Source organism: Pimephales promelas, chromosome 7, assembly GCF_988280905.1.
Source record: "Pimephales promelas chromosome 7, fPimPro1.hap1.1, whole genome shotgun sequence".
In the NCBI taxonomy this organism is placed as follows: Eukaryota; Metazoa; Chordata; class Actinopteri; order Cypriniformes; family Leuciscidae; genus Pimephales; species Pimephales promelas.
In genome coordinates, this window is record NC_142775.1 from 23,974,779 (window position 1) to 23,995,285 (window position 20,507).

The 20,507-nt window shown below is 38.5% G+C and overlaps 1 protein-coding gene across 1 annotated transcript in view; it reads left to right on the forward strand.

Annotated features, from left to right (window-relative positions):
* Positions 1–20,507, forward strand: part of dnah7 (dynein, axonemal, heavy chain 7) — a 73,145-nt gene that overhangs the window by 33,525 nt on the left and 19,113 nt on the right. Inside the window, exons 34-48 of the mRNA XM_039655468.2 lie at positions 1,080–1,211; positions 2,632–2,853; positions 3,708–3,905; positions 5,165–5,320; positions 6,063–6,231; positions 6,333–6,459; positions 6,538–6,757; positions 6,834–7,706; positions 8,231–8,460; positions 8,595–8,925; positions 9,511–9,857; positions 10,241–10,421; positions 12,760–12,945; positions 14,004–14,167; positions 14,762–14,916. Coding sequence (XP_039511402.2) covers positions 1,080–1,211; positions 2,632–2,853; positions 3,708–3,905; positions 5,165–5,320; positions 6,063–6,231; positions 6,333–6,459; positions 6,538–6,757; positions 6,834–7,706; positions 8,231–8,460; positions 8,595–8,925; positions 9,511–9,857; positions 10,241–10,421; positions 12,760–12,945; positions 14,004–14,167; positions 14,762–14,916 — 3,691 coding nt within the window. The remainder of the gene's footprint in view (positions 1–1,079; positions 1,212–2,631; positions 2,854–3,707; positions 3,906–5,164; positions 5,321–6,062; positions 6,232–6,332; positions 6,460–6,537; positions 6,758–6,833; positions 7,707–8,230; positions 8,461–8,594; positions 8,926–9,510; positions 9,858–10,240; positions 10,422–12,759; positions 12,946–14,003; positions 14,168–14,761; positions 14,917–20,507) is intronic.

Here is a 20,507-nt window from a genome sequence, read left to right on the forward strand (position 1 = left end):
AACAACCCAGCATTTTTTAGAGTGTACTTACAAATTATTTCAACCCGTTCTCTACTTTCAAGCTTAACAGGACACCCGATTTGAGACATGATTGAATGGGTGAAGTCATACCATGTATAGTGTACTTTTTCAAAGTCACAATTTAAAGTGTCCATTATTGCACAGCCAGAATACTGGAATTTAGTTGCCGAATTTTTTACTCATATACATTTGCATAATGATGCTAATTGAAAACTTTCCAAGTTGAATATCTCTCTCTCTTATAATTCATTATCTTCTCTTATGTTAAATATTTTTCAAATCTCAATCTCAAATCAATAGTTTGTTAATTCATTTAAATTACTGAGCACTTTAGGGGACATGGTGGTGGAAAAAGTTATTTTAGTTTTTTATTTAAACACATTCTCTCTCGCAAAAGATTTGCGTTCCTTCACGAAACTTACAAAAGAATTGAAATATATTTTTTCCTCCCACTTCATAATTTCCATCACTATTTTTTATTATTATTATAAGAACAGTTATAAAAACAAATTTCAACTTGTGACCTCTTGTTATAGAAATGCACTGATACTACAAAAAAGACAAATAAACAAAGACATTAGTTTTTTATATGAAACATTATTACTCTAAGAGTAATATAAGAGTCTGGAGGGAATAGGAAATGCATGTTCTCAATTAAGTACAGGCATTACATGCAGAATTTCCTTTCCCAATAATCACAGGCTTCTGCAGTTAAGGGTTATTTTTTGCTTACATGCTTGCATTGTGCTCAGAATGGGATAAAGCGCTAATTATGTCCTTTCTTTTTTTAAAATCACTTTCCTGACAGTCCTGTTTTGTCTCTTATTGCTACCAGTGCACTTTGGTTGTACAGTTTTTGTCAGACAGAGTAGTGCTTTCTCTTGCCACTCATTTGCTGCTATATTTCTTCCCTTGTTTGTAATTTTTTGTCTAGCCATTATTAAAATATTATTTATTACATCAGGCTGTACCTTTAAGATAGTTTTGTCCAGTATAATAGCACACCACCATATATCTTGCCATGGGTTCAATGGAGTGTGTTTTGTGTGGACATTCAGGAATTATCTCCCACGTCCAACACGAGCCTGGTGAGGTCTCTGATGAATCTGATGGACTGCATGATGGATGAGTTCAGAGAGGAGAGCCAGATGAAAGGTGTGAATGAGAGAGATGTCTGCTCCTGGCTTGAGGTGAGGAGATAACAATAGATAAAGATATATAAAAAAAGTTTTTCTTTTTTAAAATAAGATTAAAAAAAACATCAAAGGTTGAATGTTGGACACTTAATGCACTCAACGCTCACAGCTTTGCCTATGAAGCCGAAACAGATTCGCACTTCTGCTGAGCCCACACTGAGGCAGTTGGCTAAAAAACAAACAAAACATCTTAGGAACCACATAACAATTTCCTAGCAATAATCCACAACGTTTCACATAGGCACCACTTATATTTTTATCATTTGATCTAATTGTGATCAATCAGTCGTTATGTGCAAGTACATTAATTAATTGTTTATTCAATATATATGACACATAGGGTTCAGAAGGTAATGAATACACAGGAGAGATGCCTTATACTGGATCTACAATTGTTTGATTAATTGGCTTTCATGGCTAGTGAATCAAAATTTTGCTTGTTGAGTTTCACTTAGTCCTCAAAGCATATTAGGGACTTTTTGTTTGACTGCAAATTTATCATATTAATGGCTTCTCACAAATGTCTTCGCTTTACTGCCCTGAGAGGTCATATCTTAAGCCGAAGGCAACTTTTGGCTTTTTTTTTTTTGTGTTGTCTGACTCTGAAGTCTGTCAATACTGTCTGCATTTCTCCTCTAAAGGTAATAATCTTTCTCCACTTGCTCCTCTGAGACGGAGATCATATCAGTGGATCAAAAAGTGCCAACATAGACTGGGAGTCTCATTGATTAGCTGCTAGTACAGGATCAATGGTTAGAAAATCTCCCTCCTCCCAGATAGGAATGACTTTATTTGCCACCTCTCAGTTGGTCATCAGAGTATTGCACATTCTTGAAGCTTTTTTTTTTTTTTTTGTGCCAAAGGAGCACAAAGCATTTTATCTCAAATCAATAATGGCAATGTTTGTATTGATTGTCATTGCTGCAGCAGATTGATCTTAAGGTGGAATTAAGTTTGTAAAGAAATATTTATGAATAATTGATTGGATTAGTAGCTGTGGGAAGGTCAGCAGTGAGTTGTAGAGATTAGACAGCATTTGAGGAAGTAAACATTTATATTATTTATGGAAAAACTCAATATATGATATCTAAAAATTGACTTATCAGACGTTAAAGGGTTAGTTCGGTATTTTACTCTTAAAGCCCTGTTTTAAGATCTTTCTGATGAAATAGAATGGTTAAGATTGAAATTTGGACAAATGCTCTTTTTTTGAGAATTTTAGGTTTCTGTGTTAGCAACCCCCCACCTAAACTTAAAATTACCGGGACAGCGGCAATCTTAACTGTTCTATTTAATCAGAAACGATCTTAAAACAGGGCTTTAAGTGTAAAATACCAAACTAACCCTTTAACAGTAAGATGCTGTTGATTTCTCTTACTGCATGAAAACATACTTTTTCTCTCTTTTTGTATAGGGAATCTTTGTTTTCTGCCTCTTGTGGTCAGTCGGGGCCAGCTGCACTGAAGCTGGACGGGTAAAGTTTGATGGTTTGGTAAAGGAGATGCTGGCAGGTGGGCTCAGTGAGGAGACGCGCACACAACATGGAATCTTGGAGCATGTGGAGCCTCCCGCCAAGCAGCTGACAGTGCCTTTACCCACTGAGGGCACGCTCTATGAATACCGCTTCCTCAAAGAGGTCAGGAAGTTTCTTCAACACATTTGAGTGGATTTGTAGAGAGAAACAGATTGGGCTCTTTTGGGAAGTTTTTTTCCTGTTCCAATTTTTTGGGAATAATTAGATAGCTGACATGAAATACTTTTTGAAAAGTCCTCTACTCCATCTAAATCCATTTGAACAGCTTACTGATCCTTTAAAAAAATAAAGAACCATCTAAAAAAAGTATTTTTTGAGGACAAAATGTGTTAATCTTTTGTGTTATATACAGTATATTATCTTCACTTTTCTGCAGCTTCTTATTCCTTCTCAGAGATTGATCAATATTTAGAACACATACAAAGTGTAAAACCAATCTCTTAATTTCTGGAGCTTGAGGCATGAAGATTTGATTATTTCTCTTTTTCATCCAGCAAATCCACTCTCTGTTCAGGAAGCACACTCTCCTCATCCCGGATGAGCTAATCTGTCTTTTTATTTCTTAGAAACTCTGTGTAATAAAACTTCAGGAATAACCTGGACTAATTTGTACATTTCATGCCTCATTAAATGCTGAAATTATATTTTATTAGAGAAGAAATGGATTATCCATTGCTTACATTTTTCTGCTGTAGATAAAACGCCTTTTTTAACAGACAGGAACATGAAGCCCATAATTATTTTGTAGTGTATATAAGGCTTCCACAAAGAGTGCATCATGAAATGTTTAAGTGTGCCATGATGGAATTGGAAACACTGCAGCATTAATACACACTGTAGTTTCAGAAAGCATTGAAGGACAGAAAAACTAAATTCCAAACCAAAAAGCTAACAAGAATATTTACTGAAATTATTTTTCATAAAAATGGTTTACATTAGCAATGATACTCTAACAGGGTCCAGGCAGATGGGAGTTGTGGACTGAGGAGCTAAAAGATTTCCCCCCTATCCCCAAAGATGTGCAGTTCAACGAAATAATTGTGCCTACGGAGAACACTGTACGCTACACTGCTCTCATGAAGCTGCTCATCACTCATCAGAAGCCCACTGTCTTTGTTGGCCCCACGGGGACTGGCAAGAGCGTCTACATTCTAGTGAGTGTTTCAGCACAGTTTTTACCACAATGAATATATTTTTCTCTATTTTTAGAACAGGATTGTCAATCAATTACAGTGGATGCAAATGAAGCAGTCAAGTTAACATTATTTATTAAATGGATTTCCACTCTATTCATAAGTTATAACAAACACGATAAAAGTAACCATTTAAAACACAAAAGATTTTTTTGCTATATCTTTTGTAGCAGGGGCGCCGCCATTTTGCTGTACTACAGCCTGTGACGTCATAGGGTTGGTTGTCTTACCCGAGTTCAACAGATATAATAGTGGAGGACAGATAGTGAAAGATAAAGATAGTTAAAGATGTTTGGTCGGTTGTGCGGTTAGAAAGTGACTCGACTGAAGATCCTTGAGTCCAACAGCCTTGTCTGTTACCTGCATTATTATGCTTTTGTGGGATCAATATAGATATCATAAGTTTGAGTAATGGGTAATGTTTGTTTAAAAATTCCAAAAATCAATATAATCTGAATCACCAGTTATTTCAGTAAAATTGATAGGATTATTCATTCTTTATACTCACTTACCCACTCACTTCCCTCTGCCTCTTTCCTCTTCTCGTCTTTCGCCCCCCCCCCCCCCCCCCCCCCCACCACAATTTCCCCTGATGAATCTTTGGCAAAAATCTGAAGAACTCTAAAAGTCTCCATGTTGTAACCGTGAAATGCCTGCAGGTGCCAATGACTCCATCACCCTCATTTAGCACATGAATATTAAATCATCATTTTTCACACTCAGCCACATGGCTCTTTCACTGAGTTGTAAGGAATGAAAGAGATTGTACGTGTCATGCATAAGTGGAGCAACTCACGTTTTTCTCAAGCTATAATGAATGAGATCTCTCTCAAATGTGCATAGATTTACATTAATTAGTTGACACATGGCGGATCCATAACATGGGCTTTTATGTTGGTTGTGCATGTTGTTGATTTTCATGCTTTGTTTAGGTTAACTGCTAAATTTATTGTGATTTAAAGATATCCATATTGCTTTTTTTTTAGCTTGTATTAAGTTATTATACGAGACACACACATAATTATGACAGGTGCGAAAGTTATATTAAACCATTTCCGAGACTAATTTACTTACAGCATCTTTTATAATGGTAGTGACAGGCTAAGCATTGAAAGACTGTTTTCTTATCACTTCTAACACAGGTTGAAAGTGTTCATGAAAACATGCATGCAACATCTGTGCTAACTAGAGATAATTAAGTGTCTCTAAATCCCCCACAGGACTTTTTGCTGAATCGTCTGGAGAAGGATGTGTACAGTCCTCTGTTGATCAACTTCTCAGCCCAAACAACAGCAGCGCAAACTCAAAACATCATTATGTCTAAACTTGATAAGAGAAGGAAAGGAGTGTTTGGTCCTCCCCTGGGAAAGAAAATGGTATACTTTAAGCATCTTTTTATTACCCTTTTTGTCACTGGAGAGGATATGATTAAATCTCAGTTAATTTTTACTAAGCAATTCGACTTTGGCTAAGCCACGCCCTAGAATGTAGATTGACCAATCACAGCGCAGCCAAGAACGAGCTCCCACAGACGTCTGACACTTTTTCACAGCGCTCCATTGACTTTCAACACAGGCGTCTCATATTTTTGGTCTCGGCAGGCTATTACCATCGCAGTTTTATCAAAAATGACTGTGACCACTAACTTATGCTTTTGCCTCTAGCCTATTTGGGTGCCTTGTTGTTTCTTGCGTTTCACCTGTATGTCTTGAATATAGCCTTCGAACGCATATTGCAGCCCCTTTTGCCCACTTCTATCGGACACTTTATTTGCTGCTTCATAAAAGTTTTCAGCAGGAAGAGCTGTTACAGCATAAGCTATGCAGAGCGTAGATGAAGACGGATGTAGCAACAGTAACTAAGGGGGGCGGGGCTTAGCCAAAGGTGAATTCTTTCAAATTCATTTATGACTATAGTTTGTGACTAAAAGCATGCCTGTAACTTGAAAATTAGATCTTAATTGCTTCTAAATTAAATGAGAAAAAATGTTACCTGTATTTAAAATGGCACATTATCTTCTAACATTCAAAGTGACATTGACATTAGTGTAAAAACATTTTAGTCCTGTCATTTTTTAATTATTTTGACTTTAATTGGCCTTTTGATTACTTTGATCAGGTGGTGTTTGTGGATGATGTTAACATGCCAGCAAGAGAGACCTATGGAGCCCAGCCTCCAGTGGAGCTCTTACGGCAGTGGCTCGACCATTGGACCTGGTATGACATGAAGGACTGCTCCATGATTAGCTTAGTGGACATCCAAATCATGTGTGCCATGGGTCCGCCGGGTGAGTTCGTGTCACTTATAAACTGTATGCTAATACCGATGTTTTGGACAGTGCATACTGGTCTGCTTTAAATTATTTGACATGTCCATTGTCATGTGCAGGTGGAGGTAGGAACCCTGTGACTCCTCGCTTTTTACGACATTTCAACACTGTGACCATTAATGAATTTGACGAAAAAACCATGTTCACTATCTTCTCAAAAATTCTGGACTGGCACTTAACCATAAGGTAATGGTGTTTCATACCAATGTGAGTAATAAATTAAAATACATTTTTAATGCATTTCCTGTTTTTACCTGCTTTCAGATTTCCATTTCCCAAACCGTTCGCCAGCATCACCTCTCAGATCATCAATGCCACCATGTCTGTGTACCAGGAGGCCACTAAAATCCTCCTGCCAACCCCAACCAAGTCCCACTACCTCTTCAACCTTCGAGATTTTTCACGCGTCATCCAGGGAATCTGCTTATCACGGCCAGAGACTGCAGACGACCCTATGGCCATCAAACGCTTATGGGTGCATGAGGTAACTGCAAACACAGTTTTATAGGTCACATCATAGTAAGAAAGCTAAACTAATTTTGAAATATCTTCTCATGCAGGTTCTGAGGGTGTATTATGACCGATTAGTACATCCGTCTGATTGTGCATGGATGGTGGGCTTCCTGCAGGAAGTTTCTAAGTCTCATCTGAAAGAAGACTTCCATCAGCTCTTCAAGCATTTGGACAGTGATGGAGATGGGCTTGTAACCGAAGATGACCTTCGGAGTCTCATGTTCTGTGATTTTCATGACCCCAAGGGTGAGGACCGCAACTACCGGGAGGTAGGCAACCCAGAGAAGCTCCGTCGGGTGGTGGAGACCTATCTTGAAGAGTACAACAATATAAGCAAGGCTCCAATGAATCTTGTACTTTTCCGGTTCGCCATCGAGCACGTTTGTCGCATCTCCCGAATTCTCAAACAGCCCCGTGGTCACGCTCTCTTAGTGGGAGTCGGAGGGAGCGGCCGTCAGTCGTTGACGCGCTTGGCCGCCCATATGGCTGAAGCCGAACTCTTCCAGGTGGAGATCTCGAAGAGTTATGGGGTTGCAGAGTGGCGTGATGACCTCAAACTCATCATGCAAAAATCAACATCTGGGGAAACTCACGGAGTCTTCCTTTTCACCGACACCCAGATTAAGTTGGAGTCATTTTTGGAGGATGTGAGTAACTTGTTAAACACTGGGGAGGTTCCCAATCTCTTTGCCATAGATGAGAAGCAGGAGATTTGTGAGCGTATGCGTGTCTTGGACCGTCAGCGTGAACGCGATAAGCAGACGGACGGCAGCCCACTGTCTCTTTTTAACATGTTTTTGGAGCGCTGTCGCAGCCAGTTGCACGTGGTACTGGCCATGAGTCCTATTGGTGACACCTTCAGAAGCCGTCTGAGACGTTTCCCGGCTCTCATTAACTGCTGCACTATTGACTGGTTTCAGGTTGGTGTCAAAGTAAATTATGTAAAGTGCTATTTTAGTGTAATTCATTTACTCTTTTAGTTTGTATACATATTCAAATTTTTACACATTCATATTTTAAAAAGAGTAAATTTATTTATTTACATATGTATAGTCACCTTATAGCCTTACACCACGTTTTATAGCGCTTTATACAATAGAAATTGTGGTTGCACTTTATTTTACAATGTATATTTGTAAGTACTTACCAGATATTTCTCACTTACCCAAGATAGTACTGGGTATTTAGTTACCAAGGTAATTAAATGGGTTAAGGGGTAGGTTCAGGGTTAGTACCTAGTTATTACCCAGTTACTGTATTTACTATAAAAAGTACATAGCATATACAGTACATGCGGAACATGCGGTAAAATAAAGTGCTACTGAAATTGTTTCAAATCAGCTAAACAGATTTAAACAGGAAAGTAACAGAATTAATGATGCGAAATATGAGATCAAATCTGTGATATGACATAAAAGTGTAATGAATCCTTATGTTCCAAAAGAGCTGGCCAGAAGATGCGCTGCAGGCTGTGGCGTCTCGTTTCCTGGAAGACGTTGAAATGACAGACGCTACTCGTGAAGGGTGTATTAGCATGTGCAAGAGCTTCCACACATCCACCATAAATCTCTCTGCAAGTTTTCTTTCGGAGCTGCAACGCTACAACTATGTCACACCAACTTCCTATTTGGAGCTCATATCTATGTTTAAGCACTTACTCCAGCGCAAAAGATTGTAAGTCATTCTGGTCTGAGAGACTGATTAGGTTTTAATAATTAGGTTGTGTCACATTTTGGCATGCAAATTCTTTGTAGGATAAGCATTATGTACGGCACTGATGATGATATTGATGGTATCTGTTGTCACAGTGAGGTCATGAATCTGAAGAGTCGTTATGAGGTTGGTCTCCAGAAGCTGGAATCGGCTGCCACTCAGGTGTCCACAATGCAGGTAGAGCTGGAGGCCCTTCAGCCTCAGCTGCGTGTGGCCAGAAAAGAGGTGGAAGAGATGATGGTGGTCATCGAGCGAGAGTCTGTGGAGGTATCCAAGACAGAGAAAGTGGTCCGTGTGGATGAAGCAGAGGCTAATGAGCAGGCGATGGCTGCCAAGGCTATTAAAGATGAATGTGATGCCGATCTGGCGGTTGCTGTGCCCATTCTGGAATCCGCATTGGCTGCTTTGAACACACTCACACAGCAGGTTGGAGGAAACTATGAATAATTATTCTTACTTTATGTTGCATACAAATCGCATACTAGCACATGTTTGCATAGAAAAAAACATGGAAAATTAGAGCAGGGGATTGGAAAAGCACGTTCTGTGTGAACTAACCCATCTTTCCAGATGAAGCGTTCTTTAACAGACTTGAATATGTAGGTGTGCTGTAGTTGTACAATCAGTATTATATAAAGTGCCAAATAAATAGTTGATACTTGACTTTTGCAGAACGTGCCATGCTTGCTCTATACTCGCATTTACACAGCGTTGACCAGCGGAAGTCGCTAATGTGTCACTTTACAGTTTCTCATAATAATGAGAAACTTTCTTGTAATAATGAGATTATTATAATAATGTCATTATTACGTCTTATTTGACAAAAAGCAGAACACTTTGTTTTTATTGTGAGTATCCACACACACATAAAATACACTTAACAGGATCTAATGATGCACAACACTTATATGTAAGAGATCAAAGTCTAATTTGAGTCTCTTTTGCACCAATAAATATATACTATTGCATAGCATCGATTTTCAATGAATCGATCTGTACCACCCTCTGTAGGATATAACTGTGGTTAAAGCCATGAAGAATCCCCCCGCTGGTGTCAAGTTGGTGATGGAAGCCATCTGCATCCTGAAAGGCATAAAACCAGACCGTATCCCAGACCCCTCAGGCTCCGTCAAGAAGGTGGAGGACTATTGGGGCCCAGCAAAGAAACTGCTAGGAGATATGAAGTTTCTCCAGAGCCTTCACGAGTACAATAAAGACAATATTCCAGTCAACTATATGAGCGTCATCCGCAACAAATACATCACCAACCCAGACTTTGTTCCGGAGAAGATCCGCACGGCCTCCGCAGCTGCAGAGGGGCTCTGTAAATGGGTTTGTGCCATGGACTCCTATGATAAGTAAGTTATAGCTAAACTAAAGATCCATTCACATAAGCCAAATTTTGCAGGCAATAAATGCCCATTGTTCATTGTCAATGGTGTAGTAATGAGTGATACAATGAATCAAACAATGCAGCTTGCTGTTCATCAATGCAGATAATTAGCTACAAACATGTTACAAAATATTATTAAAAAAATTCCTGATCAAAAGGATTCCTACTGAAATAATTGAATTACATCATCAAAACATTCGCTAAACAATTGTAAATGTGACCAGACCTTAATTCATAATTTAAGACATTAACTATAAACTGGATTTTATATGGGTCTCCAAGAAATTTTATTTTAGAAAATGTGAAAAAAAAAAAAATGTTTGTTTAGAAACTTTTTCCTTTTCACAGAGTAGCAAAGGTAGTGGCTCCAAAGAAAGAGAAGTTGCAAAAAGCAGAAGAGAAGCTTAAGGTGGCCATGGAGAGCCTCCAAAAGAAACAGGCTGCTTTGAAGGAGGTCCAGGACAAACTGGCCAAACTACAGGAGACCCTGGAAGCCAATAAGAACAAAAAGGCTGACCTTGAGAATCAGGTAGGCAGAGGACAGTAGTCACAAAAAAGAGCCTACGCAAGGTTCTTACATTACATTCATTTATTTATTTAACAGACACTTTTATCCAAAGTGACTTACAAATGAGAACAATAGAAGCAGTTAAACTAACAGTAGGACAACAATATGTAAGTGCTGTGACCCCTCTCAGTTTAATTTAACACAGGTTTTTTGTTGTTGTTGTTGTTGTTTTAAGAATAGACTAGAAGAGAAAATAGAAAGTGTTAGTATTACTGGATCAAGTGCTGTCGAAAAAGATTTTCAGCAGTTTCTTGAAAGTGGCTACTGACTGGTTGAGTTAGATCATTCCACCAACAGGGAAACAGTCATGGTAAAGGTCAGAGAAAGAGAAAGAGATTTTGTGCCTCTTTGAGATGGTACCACAAGACGACATTCGCTAACAGAGCGCAAGTTTCTGGATGGCACATACAGTAAGTCTGAAGTAATGAGTTTAGGTAAGAGGGAGCAGTGTCAGTGGTTGTTCTGTAGACAATTTAGAGACTTGGGGTCTATCCGATCATGGGGAATTTATATCATAATTAATAATTATTCATAGAGGTTTGGATCAGATCAAATCTCCAGATAAGGGATGATAGGTTATTTTACCTGAATATATCCATGTGTATCTTGGTAATTAAACCAATTTGTGGCCACAAGAATTAGTTTTTCTAATCTAGAAACAAATACTCTTTAAAGTATCTTTACTTTGTAAAGCTCGTAGCTTTGATCTAGTCATTTAAGGGACCTGAGGTATGAGCAAAAGAGAATTGTTTCCGTACTAGCAGATGGGTAGAAGTACTTTAACTGGCTTTGGCCAGGCCCAACTAATAGGTTCTCACAATCAACAAACGGTTCGCTGCTGTTACTGAACCTTTGTGTATTACACAATGTTCAACTATTCTGTAACTGTAACCTCTCCTCCAGTGGAGCCCAACCCTGTTGAAAATGTCTGCTCTTTGCAGGAAGTTTGTTTATTTAGGTATTTAGTTTGTGTTTTTACATCAAGAGGTGAGGGAATGTTCTTCTTTTCTTCTTTGTTTACTTTCCTTCAGATCATTTTTATGTTCAAACTTTGAAGTTGTATGAGTGAAGCCTTTGTTTCTAAACCCACACAAAAAGCCACAGGGACACACACACACACACACACACACACACACACACACACACACACACACACGCACACACACTGTTCTCATTTGTCTGTGGAGACTGCCTGTCAGTTTAGCGCGTTTGGGTAAACCAAGCATCACCAAGGCCCTGCTGCCATTTTCTGCCCTATTTCACTTCCTTTTATGTTCCTTCTTCTTCCCCCCCGCCCTTCTCTCCATGTTTGTAATTCAGGTTGTCTGTTTTCCCTATTGGAGGGTAGAAATTGTTTATGCCATGCTCTCTCAAGCATGGCCAGAATCAAGGCACTTGAATGCACTGAGGAAAACCTGTTATGCTGTTCCTGAAGCTCCACTGGAACGGCCTTTTTTAAACTGTTTTCTCACTTTGGGATATGATTTGGAAAGAACAGGAATTATGGAGGAATTCATCTCAAAGACAATAAAGTGTCATGATGTCTGATGCACCAATGTCACATAGAATTAGTGAAGTATCATCACAGGAAGCAAGTAAGATGTTTGGATTGCTGTCAGCTTTGTGCCCTAGTGCTGAGCTTCTATCACTCTGCAGTAGCTGTGCAAGCTAACTCTCTGAATTCAAACAAAGATGATGTTTCTCTAGTGCCAAACTGGGGTTTCAGTGATCCATTTATCTGTGATGATGAAAGAGGATCTCCACTAGTGGATTCTATTAGAGAATTTATTCATAAGGATGTTTGTGTAGTAAACATTCATTTCTGGTCACAATTTCTTTTTATATAAATCTGATCTGCCTTTTCTAATCCGTGCTGAGTTGCTGATTCTCTTTAAATACAGATGACAGCCACTGCTAGCATGCCAACACCTGTTTCTGCCTGTTTTTAAATGGTGACTGGCCTTAAGTTGTTATGGTACATACAGTATCAGGGAAGAAGTATGTTATAATATTGTAATTTCTGTTGAAATTGTGACTTTTTTGTCAAGATTCTTTGATGAATAGAAAAGTTCAAAATAACCTCAAAATTCTCAAATAGAAATCTTCTGTAACATTATAAATGTATACTGTCTTTGTCACATTTGATCAGTTGACTGTCCCTGCTGAAAAAAAAAAAAATATTATTGTCAAAAAAAAAAAAATCTTTTGAACAGTATTGTTTATGTAACTGTCTGTACATCTCCCCTCTCCTATGTATCCTTTTAGTCTACAAATTTTTCCATTTGGTCTTTTTCTTTAGGTGGAGTTGTGCAGTAAAAAGCTAGAGCGTGCAGAGCAGCTCATTGGTGGGTTAGGAGGCGAGAAGACCCGCTGGAGTGAGACTGCTTGTAACTTAGGTGAACTCTACAACAACCTCACTGGAGACATTCTCATCTCTGCTGCTATAGTGGCCTACCTGGGTGCCTTTACCTCCAGTTTTAGACAGGTGTGCCAACATATAAAACAATCCATTTCTCTTGCGTAAATGCCAAAGATTTCCCTATGCAGATTTTGCAACAGTTTCATGTTGGTCATTCAGATTCGCCACATTGACTAATAGAAAGCTGCTTAGTTGAAAGTGACTCTGTGAGCTGTGCTTCATACTGTACATCGATACACCATTGACAGAAGACATTTTTGCTAATGTGACCACGCCTTTATTCCCTTATTTGTAAGATTGCACAATTTAACTAAATATTTTAATTTACTGTTAGTGAGAAATTACCTTGCTAAAACTGATTTCATAGTAAAAAAAATATATAATGTTTTATTGTCCAAAGTAAAATCCTAGCAATATTTTAAAGCACAGGAGAGTCTATTAAACATTGAAAGACATCCGGGACAGGGTTTGTCTAGCTGAAATGTATTTGTCTTTTTTAAGTTTTCCATTGCTTTTCTATACACTATAAAATTCATATTCATCTTCAGTACAGTTTATGTGTCTCAGGTGGAGTGATATTAAAGTGTTTTTGATATAGACATTATTTGTACACATTTGCCCCTGTCAGCTGGTTACTCTTAACAACAGAGCAGAGTCCATAAAAAATGAATGAATTCAGTGAAAACACTTTGTACAATACCAGGGATTGCTATGGTGAGTTTAAAATAACACTCGGCGAGCAGGGAGTAGTTTAACTTTAATATTTCCCCCTCTGTGAAAGCAATATGTTTTCTCCCAACAGAGGTTTTTTTTTATATAAGCTTCCGTGCAGGTACATGACACACAGCTTATTACCTTTGTGTGCAGTATGTCTTTATTGGATTTAAACAGAAAACAAAGATATAGAAGCGATAATAGTACAGTCCACAGTACTATTATTAAGTTGAAAATAACAGATAGAGGTTGAATCTATGGATCTGTGTTTTCAAATAGGATTAAAACTTCGTACATGTATCAATAGACTAACCAGTCGTCAGTGGATGTTTCTGACTGTCTAAAGCAGCTGTGATCATGTTGTCTTTCTTGTGTGTGTGTGTGTGTGTTTCTGTGTCTGATCTCTACAGCGAGCTACAGAGGAGTGGATTGACACATGTAAGGCAAGAGGAATTCCTTGCTCCAAGAACATGTCACTGATGAACTCCTTGGGTGAGCCGATAAAAATCCGCAGCTGGACCATAGCTGGCCTTCCTTCAGACAGCTTCTCCGTTGACAACGGAATCATCATCTCGTCAGTTTTTTTTTTTTTTGCCAATTTATGTTACTTTAAATGTGACTATTTTAGAGTGCCATTTGTATTAGATTATTTTAGGATCTTTCAGGTTTAGGAAACCAAACCATTTTCATATTTTATGAGATTCCTTCTAGCAGCATATAAATACAGCTTTGAAGCGCAACAACAAAATTCAGTCAGTCACTGTGTTTAATCTATTTCATACTTCACACTGGATTGCACGTATTTAATTTAAAATGAAAGATAGTACATACTAGATGTGCACGAGATATAGATTTCCATTCTGTAGTAATACCACAGTTTGGACAAAAATGTGCATGGATGAACTGTATTGCTATAACGGATCAATACAGAAAATACTTTCAGACATATGGTAAATACTACTATTTAATTGTAGTAGTGACCTTTGAATGACTTGTTCTTGAGTTGAGGAATAATACAACAAAAGCAGATTTTTTTTTTTTTTTGAAGCATTTTGTATATGTGACTAGGACGTTATTAGAAAACTGTAAGATAGAGATGATAGATGATTTGTCATGGACAGAAAACTCTTGTGTGTGGAGTATTAGTGAGATGTTTGTTTTTTTGCAGTAATGCCAGGAGGTGGCCACTGATGATTGATCCTCAGGGCCAGGCCAACAAGTGGCTGAAGAACATGGAGAAATCCAACAGTCTCCATGTCATCAAGCTCAGTGATGGCGACTTTGTGCGCACACTAGAAAACTGCATCCAGTTTGGCACTCCAGGTGAGAGGTGACAGCTTTTAAACACGAGGACAACAGAATTCAGAAAATTTAATTTAAAGCTTAATTTTATAATACTCAAATAACTGCTTGGAGAGGTCATTATCATTTTTTACCAAATTTAAGAGTATTCGTTTTAGTTGTATCAAATGCAAAATCAAAGTTGTAAAGAACAACAACAACAACAACAAAATAATTATAAATATAGCTGCGAGCAGCGATGGCGGGCCCAAGCCGGTGGCACCGCAACCCCGGTTCCTTTAGTTACCTAAATGCACCCGGGTGGCGGTGCCGAAGGCTTTGGCCCTTTTATGATTAAATGTTAAAACGGCTTGCCATACTCTGTCATTTCGACTAGTCACAATTATGTTACAGATATCTTAAATGATAATACAAACTATCCAAAATGTAATTACGAATAGACAGAAAGACGTTGTTGATATCTACAATGTTAATTCCGGACAGGCAAACTTAGCTTTTAAATGTTAAAAGGGCTTGCCATACAGGGACGTAGGCTCAGAGAGAGGCTCACCATATTCAGACCAAAATATCTGACTTCCTCTTGGTCCGAGCTAATGACTATGTATTAGAAAGTTGTACGGCTTGAGGAGTACAATGTATATACCGATTTTTGTAACTGTAGATAAAACTAACAACCAATGTAGTAGCACTTCTCTTTTTTTGATTGGCTGATGCGTAGCAGGGTCGACTGCTGAACTCCAGGCGAGACGCGCTTGATTCTCACGTGAGAGCGGCGCGGCCAGAGAAATTGCGTATATTAAATATATTATTAATAGTTTTTCCGCATGAGAAATACAATGTGTGACGGGAGTGTGAGACAAAAGACTGAAACGAGTGACTGTCATGCTCAATGCGTGACACACTATAAAAAAATATTTCACACTGACTCCACATTTAGGGGGCCACAAGGGGGTCCAAGCTTGTTGTCGCAGGGGCACTGGCCCCCCCAGGCCCCGCCTAGAACCGCCATTGCTCACACACACACACACACTTTCTCTCTCTCTCAAGAAGCAAAAACATGACTGCTAAAGGTTGTATCAGCGATGGCGGGGTAACATCACTTAACATCACGAGTGCTATTCCCTTAGGCCACGCCCCCTTGTCTCCCCAAAGTATTATAAGCAATCATGCGCATCCCGTGTGCAGAATGATGCACTTGAAGCAACACCAAGTCACAGCACGCAACGCTTCACATTGAAAAGAACATAGCGAAGGGATGGTATCTATAATCTATGCTTAGTAGGGCTGCACGATTTGGGAAAATGTCATATTGCCATTATTGAGCCAATATTGCAATTGCGATTTGCGACTCCGATATAATAAAATGGTTTCATGAGTCCAACTTGCTTGGTTCTAAAGTAAAATGCACACACAGATTAATGTTTATTTCTCAACTCAAACTAAAAACAACAACAACAATAAATGATTGATAACACCTATAATGATCAATAAACCATCAACCAAACCAACATTACAGTGATTCCATCAATTGAAAGCCATCAACTTTTTAAAAAATTATTACGCTTAAAAAAAATATATAACAGCTTTTAAATTAAGTGAACTTCAAACAATCCCCACATAAACCCATAATAAAAAACATATTTACCTGTGCCCTTCCTGTCTTAACAGGTACAGAAATTGAATAAAGTTATCAAACAGTCTGCGCTGCCTGAATCATAAATTATATATATAATAATCCTTATTAAAGCTACAAAAGTTCTTTACTCAAGATCAGTGAGTAATTTTCTAATTTCCCTTTGTTCTTTTAACTTTACTGAAAGAACGCTTTATTCGCTGCTGGCCCTTTAAGAGCACCCGTTGCCGAGACGCGGATCTCACACGCGCCTCATAGCACAACTCTTTTCGTCCATAGACTTTTCTTATGTTATGAAGATACTAGACAAAATCACATTTTGGCATAATTGTGTGTGCTATTGTTCGTTCAAGCTCGAAAGAGAACTGTTTATTCTGGGCTGGCACACGGTCAGTGCATGCGCATTATGCGAGTCTCATCTATTCTAATCTAGGGCACTCACAGGCAGCTTTTCACTTCTTGTCGTGCAAAATGCGAAAAGGCATTTGAACCAATAAGAGGGGGATCTTGTAACACTAGTCAAAGGATGACAAAAAAGAAGAGATGCTGCGCTAATAGCCCTACTTTGTTTATTTCATATAAAATCGCGGCATTTTGCGTTATATAATTGCATAGGTTTGAGATCGCTATTACGACTGCGATATAATTAATCGTGCAGCACTAATGCTTAGTGTATTCTAAAGGGCAATAAACTCCACTCCAGCAAGATAGTCATTTTATGCAAATCATAGACCTTTATGCCTTATCTACAAATAAAGTATAATATTGGGAACATTGATCTTGAAGAGAGTGTCGTCGTGTTACTGTCGCAACCGAACGCGACGCGCTAATGCTGATGCATGGAGAATGACTGAGGCGAGATGACTTTCCGTTAACTTTAACTTAGAGACTAAAATATTAATTTTACCACACATTAAGCTATTGAATGACTTTAGAAGTCTTGGAATATAGTGTGAAAACTTGATTGTGCTTTACAGTTTTTTATGCCTTTAGTGGGGCTTAACAAAATAACACAATATGCAGAATGTCGGACGTCACTTATAGGCTAAACTGTTTTTATAGATAAAACTATTTACATTCGGCAGTCATGAAAACAAATCTCAGATAACGGTTGACTAGGTAACAATGTGTAATTTTGCGCCGGAGTTCTCCTTTAACTTACATTAGCTAGCTAACTACGAACGAGCTAACCAGATAACATTAACAAATTGACAAGCACTTACTGGGCAGAATATGGCTCTTCAAATGACGGACGAAATTGGAGGTTGTCATCTGACTGTCGATCTTAACGTTGCATGTCTTGCAAAGCGCTGTTCTTTTGCCATCTTGTTGTAAGAAATTCTTGAATCCAAAAGCGACGACGACCCTCGTTATCCCTCCGGCTGACATGTTGATGTGATCTGATGTAAGTGGGCGTGGTGTGCGCGTAAGGTATGAGAAGGCATGACTGATGATCTCTGATCCAGTCATGACAGCGCTATTCTCAGCCTGCGCTCCAGCTGGATCAACTTTATTTTTTTTTACATAATTTATATATTTTATATTCAAACTGAAAACATGATGTGATTAACACTCAAGTCATATTATTACATGCAAGTGTGTTTGATTTATGGACCAAATTTTCAGATCAAGTTTATGGACCAAGTTAATTTAATTAATAAACTAATTATATAAAACTATTAATGCACTACAATTAAACTGGTTATATGCCTTTACTTATAAAAAAATAAAAAACTTATTTAAAAAAATACCAGGCTTAAGGCATTTATTTTTTATGCAGGCCATACACACAGGAGTGAAATGGTTAATACCCCTCCCCCTACAAACACACACACATACACAGACAGGCAAAGACAGCAGGCTCAGATTGAGCAAGACCAAGTTATAATATTTGTATAATTTAATTTAGAAACAAATGATGTATAATTACATTTTTAGAAGATATGAGGCTTTTAGTGTTTACTTTTTTGACATTACTTTAATCTTTTGCCATAGTTGCACATGTCTATTGGCTAATAAATGTGATGTATCTGTTGAGTTTCAAGCAATTTCAAGCAAGCTAAGAGTCCCAAAAGCATCAAAAAATAATGTTAAAGTTTGTTTCGTTGCCACGGCATTTTGAAAGTGACACACTTCCTGCTGCCAGTTGGTGGCGCTATAACTTTGACTCACAATAGTCACATCCATGTGATCGGTCTCTTACAGCGAAAACACTGCTGAAGTTTCATCAAGATCAGTTAATGTATGCTGAAGTTATAACACACATCCTGTTTCATGTTTCTCGCCATAATTTCGTTTCCTCGCCACGGCCAAACCGTTCGAGATATCAAAAATCCCGTGGCACTTTTTCATCCTTAATGTCTTGACTTCACGCTGATCGAGTTTCGTCGAATTTGGTTCAGTGCTCTAGGAGCAATAATTTAAATTACATTGCATGTGTTTTAAACACAACCCTAAATAGCCAACTTCCTGTTGGGCTGGGGTAAAAAGTAAGAGTGTGAAGTATATATGAAACGATGAGATCTATATGTGTACCAAGTTTCATATTATTACATGCAAGTGTGTTTAATTTATGGACCAAATTTTCAGACCAAGTTTATTGACCAAGTTAATCTGATTAATAAACTAATTATATAAAACTATTGTCAATTCACTACAATTAAACTAGTTATATGCCTTTACTTATAAAAAATAAAAATAAAAACTTATTTAAAAAATACCAGGCTTGAGAAATGTATTTTCTTTATGCAGGTCATACACACAGCAGTGAAATGGTTAAGCCCCCTCCCCCTGCACACACACACACACACACAGACAGCCAGCCAGCCAGCCAAAGGCTCAGAGTGGCCATATTCAAACAAAAATATCTGAGTTTCTGTGGGTCCTAGCTAATAAGTGTCAATTAAAAAGTTGTCCGGCTCGAGGAGTACAATATACATACCAATTTTTGTAACTCTAGTTAAAACTAACCACCCCACTTTTGTCAAAAGGTGGCGCTACTGAGCCCTCACCACGCCCGTTTCTGCAACTTTGCACATGTCTACTGGCTAATAAATGTGATGTGTCTGTCGAGTTTCATGCAATTTGAAGCATGCTAAGGGTCTCAAAAGCATCCTAAAAGCATCCTAAAAGAAGGGTAAAGTTTGATGCGTCGCCACGGCAACAGTTTCAAAGATATCAAGAATCCATTCACAGGTCTACATCTGCCGTATGTTTACATTATACATATGAAGTTTGAAGCAAATCGGGTAAAAATAAAAGGGTGATATCTAAGCATTTTGAAAGTGACACACTTCCTGCTGCCAGTTGGTGGCGCTATAACTTTGACTCACAATAGTCACATCCATGTGATCGTCCTCTTACAGCGAACACACTGCTGAAGTTTCATCAAGATCAGTTAATGTATGCTGAAGTTATAACACACTTCCTGTTTCACGTTTCTCGCCATGATTTCGTTTCCTCGCCACGGACAAACCGTTCGAGATATAAAAAATCCCCTCGCAAACTTTCATCCTCAATGTCTTGACTTTATGCTGACCGAGTTTCGTCGAATGTGGATCAAAGCTCTAGGAGGAGTATTTGACATTCCATTGCGAGCGTTTTACAAACAAACCTCAATAGCCAAATTCCTGTTGGGCTGGGGTAAAAAGTAAGAGCGCGAGGTATAGATGAAACGATGAGATCAACGTGTGTACCGAGTTTCATATTATTACATACAAGCGTGTTTGAGTTATGGACCAAGTGTTCGGACCCCGTTCCAGGGGGCGCTGACGAGCTGCCCTGCCACGCCCGGGTACCATCTTCAGCCCGGCTCTGATGGCCGCGGGTTCTGACCCGTGTGCAAAGTTTCAAGAGTTTTCGAGCACGTTAAGGGCCCCAAAAGTGCCCAAAAGGTAGTAAAATAATAATTATTATAATAATAATAATAGTAAAGAAAAATAATCCCAAGGAAAACAATAGGGCCTTCGCCCTTTCAGGG